This window comes from Temnothorax longispinosus, chromosome 8 (genome assembly GCF_030848805.1).
Source record: "Temnothorax longispinosus isolate EJ_2023e chromosome 8, Tlon_JGU_v1, whole genome shotgun sequence".
Lineage (NCBI taxonomy): Eukaryota > Metazoa > Arthropoda > Insecta > Hymenoptera > Formicidae > Temnothorax > Temnothorax longispinosus.
This window is the reverse complement of record NC_092365.1, coordinates 13668561-13679886: the sequence shown is the minus strand read 5'-3', so window position 1 is coordinate 13679886 and position 11326 is coordinate 13668561. Positions and strand designations below refer to the sequence as shown.

Genomic DNA, 11326 nt, shown 5'->3' with positions numbered 1-11326 from the left:
ATTGAAAGAAAAAGAAAGAGAAAAATAATATAATGTAAGATAAAGAATGATATTAAAAAAAAGAGAAAGAGAAAGTAAGAGAGAGAGAGAGAGAGAGAGAGAGAGAGAGAGAGAGAGAAATCGCTATTTATTGTACGCTCTGGGACAATGTCCCCTCAAGCGTCAAAACTTATACAATAAAATAAATTGCCATTACATACAAAATATAACAAATATTGTGTAAAAGATAAGAAAATAATAAGAAGTGTATGTATATGTATATAAATAAGTTCTACAATGAAGCAAAAGACGTCAGAAGTTATTGCATGCTAAGCAGATAGTCGTACAATTTTAGTTTAAATGCGTCAAGGGTAGGTGCACGACATATGTCAGTTGGAATACTGTTCCAAAATTCGACCGCTGAGCAGATGAAAGAGCGTCTATAAAATTCCGTGCGGCATTGCGGCAGGATGAGAGCATCAGCCGATGCCCTGGTATCACGGGAGACTATGTCGCGTCTACGTTCAAATCTACAAGAAATAGCATCAGAGGTTTCAAGATTCAAGAGTTTGAAAGTTAGACAGCCGATAAAGTAGTTACGCCTGGATTTAATCTTGAGCCAATGCAGTTTCTCAAAGTAAGGAGTTATGTGCTCATCCCGTTTTACCTGGAAGATGAACCGAACACAAGTATTCAAAGACCTTTGTAGACGAAGGTTGTGTTCGGTAGTGATGTCGGAGAGTGCGGCGCAACAGTAATCGAACAGTAGCAGAATCAGGGTAGTTATAAGCCGTGATTTGAGATGAGGCGGCAGTAGATGTTTACAGAGCTTTAGCTGATGGAGAATTGCATTTGCTTTAGCTGATGTTTTTGTTACATGTTTCTCCCACGAAAGTGAGCTCGTAATATGCACACCCAGGTACTGCACTGTGTCACAATAAGAGATGGCTGCGTCGTTGATGTAGATTCTAGGTAGTACATCCAAGTTCAATCCGCTGATGAATCTAGGGGTGCCCATAATCATGGCCTTGGTTTTGCTGGGATTAAGAGATAGCTTGTTAGATGTGGCCCAGTGCGTGATGCTAGTAATGTCCTCGTTTATTCTGAGAATAGCTTCAGTTAAATTTTTAAGCTCAGTGTGTAGATAAATCACCAGGTCATCAGCATAGAAATGATATTTGCAGTGTTTAAGGACTCTGCCAAAACCAATTAAGTAGAGGACAAATAAGAGAGGTCCCAAAACTGAGCCCTGAGGCACACCGGTGAACACTGGACGCTCAGACGACGTCGTCCTCGTTATAGGATCACGCACAGCTTGCTTTCTGTCATCAAGATAGGAGCATAACCATCTTAAGGCTGAAGTGGATAGGCCGAGGTCTCTTAATTTGTCAATTAAAATGTAATGATTAACATAATCGAATGCTTTGGTGAAATCAAAAAAGACCGCAACTGTCACCATCTTACCATCTGCAGCCTGTCTCACATCATCAAGTACGCGAATTAACGCAGACTGTGTAGAAAGTCCTTTCCTATACGCAGATTGAAATGGATCCAAGGCGCCCGTTTCTTTCATATAGCGCGATATCTGCTCAGTCGCGATGCGCTCCAATGCCTTTGAGACCGCGCAAAGAATCGAAATTGGCCTATAATCTCGCATTTCCGACGGACATTTAACCTTCGGAATCGGGCAGATGATAGCTGTCTTCCAAGTTCGAGGGTAAACACCGTATGTCAGGCTGAAATTGAAAATATGGGTTAAAACCGGAAGAACGCAAGGTAGAGCCCGAATGAAGAGTTTGCAAGACAGTCCGTCGACTCCAACCGCATCAGATTTGATTCGAAGCAAAGCTTTTGCCACAGCAGTTTCTTCAATGTTACTCCAATAGAATTTGGAGTCTTCGTAAGTTTCTTCGCCGAGATAGACAGGGTGGTGTGTCTGCTGTCCGTCAGAGCCTGCCGCAACACTTGCGAAGAACTCATTGAGTTCGTCCGTAGGGAAGATGAGTTTTTTATCTACATTTTTGGATTTTAAGAGACCAAGATGCCTAAGCTTCTTCCATATAACAGTCGGTTCGCTGATGTTTTGAAAGGCGTTCAGATAATATTTTTCCTTGGCGGAACGTACTAAAGCCTGAGCCTGATTTCTTAGGATCTTATATCTGGTGTAGTTCGCATTGGTCTTATTTCTCTTCCAGACTCTCCTCGCTCTGTCTCTAGTCTTCATCACAGATTTGATGTCTGGCGTAAGCCAGGGAGCAGGAAAATGCTTGGGCTGGATGATTCGTAGGGGCGCATGCCTGTCGTAGCACTCAGTAAGAGCATCACTCAGAAACGAAACCTTGCTGTCGATGTTGTCAGCCTGATACAGTACGTTCCAGTCATATCCTCTCAGATCATTTAAGAAATCATCAATGTCAAAAGAACGGAAATCACGCACCACGATCTCGCGTCTGAGGTGACGCTCAATTCTGACCCTGTATTTGATGCTGATGAGATCGTGGGCAGGCAAGAAACATGCGTCGCATTGCCCGTAAAAAATCAATTTATCAGCATCATCAACGATACATAAGTCTAGAAGTGTGGAAGACGAACGAGTGTGATGGGTTGGGGCATAAGGAACCAAGTAGAGGTTCGTGGCTTCAATGAAAGTTAAGATTTGAGTCGAGTCAAAAGTGGTAGAGCACAGATCAGCATTGAAGTCGCCAAAGATTATCAAGTGCTTGTAGCCGGTAGAGAGATCCGCGAATGCATCTAAAAATTCTCGTAAGTATCCACAATGAGGCGGCCGATAAACCACCGCCAGGAGTATCTTAGAACTACTACCTACAGAGATTTCGGCCACTAGAAATTCAGGTCTTCCGTCACACACACCTTCCGAATGCAGCAGGATCCTTGCCTGAAGGGAGTTGGAGATGTAAAAAGCAACTCCACCGCCATTCCTACCCCGCCTGTCGCATCTGAAAATCTGGTACCCACGCAGTGAGATAAGATCATCCGAAACAGCAGGCTTCAACCAGGTCTCGGATAGGCATATTATGTGATATCCAGAGGGACCAAAATAGGCCTGGAACTCGTCAAGGTGAGCCATTAACGACTGACAGTTAACATGACATATGCGTAGAAATTCTGAAAGTTCGTTAACCATAGTTAATCGTTTTTGTTCTTTCCGCTATTCTTCGTCTCAGAATGGGACATCGTTTACTGTCCAAAGCCGAGTGGTGTTGTGCTTCCTGCAAGGTCCATCTCCTGCAGTTCCCGCATACAGGAGTCGTATCTCTCCTGGAGCATGCTTTGGTCTCGTGATCGCCAGCGCATTGACCGCAAAGTGGGGAGAACCTGCATTGCTCAGCGAAGTGACCGAAAGCTAGGCACTTGTAGCACTGCAGCACTCTGATATAATCCGACACTCTGCAAGCGGAGTAATTAATAAAAACGAGTCCGTTCCCCAACAAATGCGAGCGTATGCCCGGCGTCACCTCTATTACACAGCTCGTGGTCCTGCGATTATTTTTTGCGGGAAAAATATATATTACTTTCACCTCTGAGGCATCAAAAGTTTTCAGATTTAATGCAGTTAATTCGCATCTTATTTCATCGCGTGACAGATTGCAAGGTATTCCTCGAATAAGCAGCCTAGGATTAGCCTTTCTTTCCTCCTCTAGTTTGAGACCAGCATTATCAAGCTCGATCGATTCCTTCATCTTATTCAAGTCCACGGAGAGGGCCTCGATTCGGACACCGTTTTTCTTGGTCGATGATATGCTTTTAACTTTTAAGTTAAAGTCCGATGGTCTCACAGCTTTCTGCAAAGCCTCTCTCGTGTCCCTTGACGTGACATATTTAGTTGAGGAGTCATCCCTCGGGATCACAATCAGGTTCGTCGTCTTCGGAACTCTCAGTGGAGGGCCACCCGCTACGCTAGTCTCAGCCCGCTGGGAGGCAGCAACGCATGCATATGAGAGCGCCCGGAAGCAGCACCCACCGGCTCGCACGACGCAGAACATCCGCCGGACTCACACGCCCGGGGGCAGTCGCGAGCCTCAGCCAGAACATCCCTAAAAATGTCCCCGATCATTTCGGGGAAAGGCGCATGTGTTTGACGCTCTAAAAGACTTATATAGGCGGCCGAAAGTTCTACAAATGCTTCCCTACAAACGCGAAAAGCAGCTTCAATCTGAGTTTTCCTGTCTTTAGTCTCCTTACTCGACAAGAGCGATGAAATGACCTCATCACTATGCAATTTTATCGATTGTTTTAATGCATTTACCCTTGACACATTCATTACAAATTCATGCGCCTTTTCAAACGAAGCAGATCGAATTGAAACAGAAGAGGAAGCCCTCCTAAGAGGCTTGTTTTTGTTTTCACCGCGACCATCATGCTCCGAGTCCGCTACGGAGGGCGAAGTTGTTTCCCTTTCCGGCATCGCTCACGAACTCCTCGCACGCCAGCAGCCAGCCAGGGATCCAGCGCATGCGCACCCCGCAGATACCAAAACGTTAAGATGCCAAATTCCAGGAAGAGAAAAAACAAATGCAGGCAATAGTCACCTCAGGAACAGATCCGGCATAAGCAGAAACGAATAATGCAAGCCAAGATAGCTCTATATCCATGCACTAGAAAAGGAAGGCCCCGGAGGGCAGTGGGCGGCAGAAAATATTCACTAAATACGGAGCGATATATGGCACGTCTATCTGTACTTACGAGATCCCAGAGAGAGAGAGAGAGAGAGAGAGAAAATGAGGTTAAGAGAGAGATAAAGAGAAAGCATAATGTAAGTAAATTTGAATTTTATAGAAAGAGAATGAGAGAAAAAAAGAAAGAGAAATAACAGAATGAAAGATAGAGATTGATATTAAAAGATAAAAAAGAGATATTTATATATCTTTTTTTAGAATAACATTGCGGATTTTATAGAAAGAGAATGAGAGAAAAAGAGAAAGAGAAATAACAGAATAAAAGATAGAGATTGATATTAAAAGATAAAAAAGATATTTATATATCTTTTTTTAGAATAACATTGCGGTTATTAATTAATTTATATTTATATATCTTTTTTTAGAATAACATTGCGGAAAACCTTACCACTGAAAATCTTCATCTAAAGAGGAAGTTGCAGGAGTTGCAGCAGCAACTGGCCGCTGCTTTAGCCAAGCTACCACCACGGCAGGCTGTGGTGACTGCTGACAATTTGCAACCTGCAGTGGTGGCTGCTGACAATCTACAGCTTGCAGTGATGGCTGCTGAGATTCCACCAGTATCACCAGAAATTGAAAATGATACATTGCATCGTAAGTATAAAATAATAAATAATACTAAATAAAAATAAATAGTAGTACCATAAGTAAATATATAATTTTATATTTTTTTACAGCAATAAATAAACCTCCTCGATGGGCCAGAGGAGGAAGAGGCCGAGGACGTGGACGCGGACAGGAACGTGGCCGTGGATACAAACGTGGCCGTGGATATAAACGTGGCCGCGGAAATAAAACAATTATAATTAATAATTATTAATTATAAAAATAATATATAAACATATAATAATTTGTTATGTTATAATATTATAAATATTACACGTATTAATATTATGTTATTTATTATTAATGTTATAAATTCTACTATTAGAATTATAAATTCTACTGTTATAAATTCTACTATTTTGTATTTAATAAATTATATTTATCTCATTCTGAACAATTCTATTCTTATTTAATTAGAAATATTTGATGAAAGAAAAAGAGAAAGAAACAGAGAGAGAGAGAGAGAGAGAGAGAGAGAAAGAGAGAGGGAGCAAATAAAATTAAGAAAGAGAGAAAGAGAGAGAAAATTGAAGTTATAAAATTTGAAAAAATTTCAGAACCAGTTTCCAAAAAGATCGGTAACGGTCGGTAACTGGTTTCCAGAAAATTGGTAACAAAAAACTATACACTTTATGGCACTCCCCGGGAAATTCTACCCCTACTTCATATATTTTCGTAACCGGTTTCCAAAAAAATCGGTAACGAAAAATAATACATTTTATAGCATTCCCCAGAAAATTCTACCTCTACTTCATATACAATTGTTTAAGATTCAATCAATTAATTTCCGAAAAATTAGAAAATTTTCTGATACCGATTTCCCCAAAGATCGATAACGAAAAATTATACACTTTATGGCAATCCCCGGGAAATTTTACCCCTACTTCATATAATTCTTTAAGATTCGATCAATTAATTAATTCTTTAAGATTCGATCAATTAATTTCCGAAAAATTGGAAAAATTTTGTAACCGGCTTCCAAAAAGATCGGTAACGAAAAATTATACACTTTATAGCACTCCCCGGAAAATTCTACCCCTTTTTCATATATAATTCTTTTAAATTCGGTCAATTTAATTCTTTAAGATTTGGTCAATTAATTTCCAAAAAATTGAAAAAATTTTGTAACCGGCTTCCAAAAAAATCGGTAACGAAAAATTATACACTTTATAGCACTCCCCGGAAAATTCTACCCCTTTTTCATATATAATTCTTTTAAATTCGGTCAATATTTCCCGAAAAATTAGAAAAATCGGTTTTCAGAAAATCGGTAACAAAAAATTGGCCGCGACATTTTCATCCCCGGGAAATTCTACCCCTGTTTCATATACTTTTGGTAAAAATTCGGTCCACTAACGAATGAGTAGTTCGCGTACATACAGACAGACAGACAGACAGACAGACGTGACTTATATATATAGATGTACTAGATTTTTCGCCCGCGCTTCGCGCGGGCTCAAAATCTATTTTCCTCTCCCCAAACTCACTCATTACGTAGGAGCACCAATAGAACCCCATAAAACCCAATTTTTAATCCCATAGTAGCCATCTCCATAAAATTAGTAATCTTTTGGTACCAATTTCATTAAAATCATCAACAAAAAATTAGAAAAATTTTGGCACCGGTTTCAAGAAAATTGATCCATTAATAAAAAATTAAACTTATCCTCCAAAAATTTTAAAAATTTTAGCATTGGTTTCAAAAAAATCGGTCACGTAATACTTATCATTTCTCAAAATTTTAATAATTTCCAAACCGGTTTCTAAAACGTGGTAACAAAAAATTATCCATAAAAATTATCCATTAAAAAAATTATCCATAAAAAAATTCAGCTTGATATCTCAAAGTTTGCGGAAATTGGTGCAAACTCGTTTATTTTTTTTTTACAGAACGTGTAAACCACTTTACTATTAGCACGTTTTCTAATTCTATTACATTCTTTAGTTTTTTCTACCCCTATCTATATATATAAGTACCTGACGTCTGTATGTCTGTCTGTCTGACGCAAACTACTTGTTATTTTTCGAGAACGTGGAAAAATTTCGTGGTTTCCAAAAACCGGTCTTACGCGCTCGCGACAGTCACGAATTGAAGTAACTGGTTAATTCCCAAAAAATTTAAAAAATTTTTTATATCGGCTTCCAAAAAGATCGGTAACAAAAAATTATACACTTTATAGCACTCCCCGGAAAATTCTACCCCTGTTTCATATATAACTCTTTGAAATTTGGTCAATTATTTCCCGAAAAATTGGAAAAACCGGTTTCTAGAAAATCGGTAACAAATTCTACATACAACATATTTCATTTAAAACTAATTGACCTATGAACGATTTAATTCCCAAAAATTATAAAAAAAAAGATTTATTTTTTTTTGCCTTTGCAGCTTCTTCCATTTCATAATTTAGTGCTGCTCTTAGCAATAGATCATCCTGACCGTCTTCTAATGTACATTTTTTTTTAAAATCACGCAGATTTTTTTAAACAAAAATCGGAAACGTTTCAAGAAAATCAGTACATTAATGAAAAATTAAACTCGCGGTTTCAAAAAAATCAGCATATACTCGTCTTTGAGATTCGGTCAATTAATTCCCGAAAAGTTGGTAAAATTTTGTAACCTGTTTCCAAAAAGATCGGTAACGAAAACGTGTACACTTTATGGCACTCTCTGGGACATATTCTACCCTTACTTCATATACACGTCTTTGAGATTTGGTCAATTAATTCTCGTAAAATTTAAAAAAATTTTGGAATTGGTTTCTAAAAAGATTGGTAACGAAAAATTAACCACATTATTGCATTCCCGGAAAATTCTACCCCTATTTCATATACTTTTGGTAAAAATTTGGTCCACTAACAAATGAGTCCGGTTTCCAAAAAGATTGGTAACGAAAACGTGTACACTTTATGGCACTCTCTGGGACATTCTACCCTTACTTCATATACACGTTTTTAAGATTTGGTCAATTAATTCTCGTAAAATTTGAAAAAATTTCGGAACCAATTTCCAAAAAGATCGGTAACAAAAAAAAAGCCGCGTCATTTTTATCCCCGGAAAATTCTACCCCTATTTCATATACTTTTGGTAAAAATTTGGTCCACTAACGAATGAGTAGTTCGCGTACAGACAAACAGACAGACAGACAGACGTTCCAAAGATCGGCTTCCAAAAAGATCGGTAACGAAAAATTATACACTTTATAGCATTCCCCGGAAAATTCTACCCCTGTTTCATATATAATTCTTTTAAATTCGGTCAATTATTTCCCGAAAAATTAGAAAAATCGGTTTCTAGAAAATCGGTAGCAAAAAATTGGCCGCGACATTTTCATCCCCGGGAAATTCTACCCCTGTTACATATACTTTTGGTAAAAATTCGGTCCACTAATGAATGAGTAGTTTGCGTACATACAGACAGACAGACAGACAGACAGACAGACGGACAGACGTGACTTATTTATATAGATGTCGAAATTTTTGAAGTACAAAATTAATATCTTTTTCGTTTGTTTTTATTTACTTTTTATTACAAAAAGTCGCCTTAAATAAATATAGCATGTTCTTTCGTTACTTTTGTCACATTATTATTTTCACTTTTAGTAAACATAAGAAAACAATGGACAAAATATAAATTATATAAAAGGTATATAATATATAAAACAAAGTCGGGTTAGTTAGAACACTTATAACTCAAGAACGGCTGGGCCAAATTTTTACTACAAGTATATGAAATAGGGGTAGAATTTTCCGGAATAGCAGAATAACTAATAAAATATCGGAAAAATTCACGTAAAAAAAAATTAATCTAGAAAGATATCCAAATACATAGAAAAAATACATAGAGGGAGGGAGAGAGAGAAAGAGAGGGAAAGAGGGAGGGGGAAAGAGAGAGAGAAAAAGAGGGGAAAAAGAGAGAGAGAGAGGAAGAGAGGAGAGAGGGAGAGAGGGAGGGGGAGAGAGGGAGGGGGATTGATTGATTGATTGTTTTTTATTATGCCATGGTCGAACGACTTTTAGGCAAGAAATGAACAACGCAGAAGAAATAAAACACAAAAAGGCAAAACAAAAATTATAGACTAAAGCAAAAGTGCGTGCATGCTCACTCTCTAAAGGACCAGAGATTGAAGCGCGCTGAAACATGCTGCTCGCCCCCACGCAGGGTGCAGAAGAAGTGAACCAATACTATAGTTTCACAAACTGAAGACGCAAATCGCAGTGATAATGATACGAACTTAAGACTAGATAAAATTTTGAACAATATATATACAGTGAACAATAACACTTAAACTAAAACTAGATCAAATTCAGGAACTGCATATATATACAGACTATGTTACGCTTAGACTAGATTATGCTTGTACAATAGATAGCCCCGAGACAGAACCATGATCAGAACCCAGCTCAAGCGAAAATAAGTGATCATGGAGCTTGCCTTTAAATTCATTGAGAGACGATGAAGACACCACGCCGATAGGAAGAGAATTCCACAAATAAATTCCCGCGAGGTGGAAAGACCTATGGTAAGTCTCAGTTCTGTGGTTAGGTATATGAAACGTATGCGGCAATGCCAACCGTGACGAACGCTTAATCGAGGGATCAGCTTTTACAAAAATATCCAAGATATAGCTTGGAGACAAATCCCTCAATATTCTATACATTTCAACACCAAGGAAGTACAAGCGTCTGTTTCTCACAGACAGCCACCCCAATTGATGTCGATAAGGCGTGATATGTTCATCGCGTCTCAAATTAAAAATGAACCGTATTGCACAATTTATAAGTCTTTGCAGTTTAGTATTGAGCTCATCGGTGACATCGTTGTAGACAAGAGAGCAATAGTCCAATAGAGGCCATACCAATGCAGACACGAGTTTTACGCGCAGTTGAAATGACAAAGAGTTCTTATGAAATTTCAGCTTGTGCAATGTGAAGTGTACCCTCCTAGAAATATGGGAGACGTGGCTTTTCCAAGAAAGATCTGAGCTCATGATGACTCCCAAGTTTCTTGCCTCGTCAACGTACGGAATGGAGGTGCCATTGACTGAAATAAGGGGCAGGTCTTTGAGAGGGGAGAGAGAGAAAGAGAAGGAGAGAGAGAGAGAGAAAGAGGGAGAAAGGGAGAGAGGGGGAAAGAGAGAGAGAGTGAGGGGGGAGGGAGAGAGAGGGGGAAAGGGGGGAGAGAGAGGGAGAGAGAGGGACTATTTGCGTGTCTTATCACTACATTCATTACTGTTAGGCGGTACGAAGTTCGCCGGGGCAGCTAGTGACACAATATATTAATTAATATATATTATAGAGAAAAGAAAAGATTTATTATATTTATTCATTACATAAATTTCTACAAATATAAAAAATAAAACTATTGTGATTTGATAAAATTTGTTTTGTTATTAAGGGGATGCTGGAGCCGTCTGTTTTACCGGCATTTTTTGTCGGCACGTAGCGTCGTATTAATTTGACAGAATTAAAAATCCTTCTCCAGAATTGCAGTACATACATTAATTATTTGGGGGAACTCCGATTTTATATAGAAAACGAGAAAAAATTACGGAAGTACAGATTTCCTTATCCTACTTTTATCCCAATATGGCGTCTCGAGTTGCGGCGTGCTGTCAGCTCGTCACAAGATGTATTTCATATAAGAGATATACCATTGGTATGAACGCGTTCCCCCGAATTGCACAACAAAAAAAACATCGATAAACCCTCCAAATCAAGATTTGGAAGCGTAATATAAAAGTATAATGTCGATGTGCATCGTGCGTATGTGTGCGTGCAATGTAGCGTGCTATCCTTGTCTATATCTTTGTCTATACAAGGACAGATATAGTCGATACATAGAAAATGGTAATTTTGTCGGTTATACAGACGGCTCCAGCATCCCCTTAATAATATTTATATTTCCACAAATATCCTTTTTTTAACATTTCTGCAATGTTGCAAATGAAACCAAAGAGGACATTGCACCAACCTCACCGAAACGTTCTAGAAACATTTCCGTAATGTTCCAGAAAGGTTTCTTACGGACTAAAGCGGACATTTTG

At 38.6% G+C, this 11326-nt stretch overlaps 1 protein-coding gene across 1 annotated transcript in view; it reads right to left on the bottom strand.

Moving 5' to 3' along the window:
• LOC139818341 (uncharacterized) overlaps positions 1-3067 on the bottom strand; it is a 16923-nt gene extending 13856 nt beyond the window's left edge. Inside the window, 1 exon segment of the mRNA XM_071786954.1 lies at positions 647-3067. Within this exon segment, the coding sequence (XP_071643055.1) occupies positions 647-3067 (2421 nt within the window).
• Between the last annotated feature and the right edge of the window lie 8259 nt (positions 3068-11326).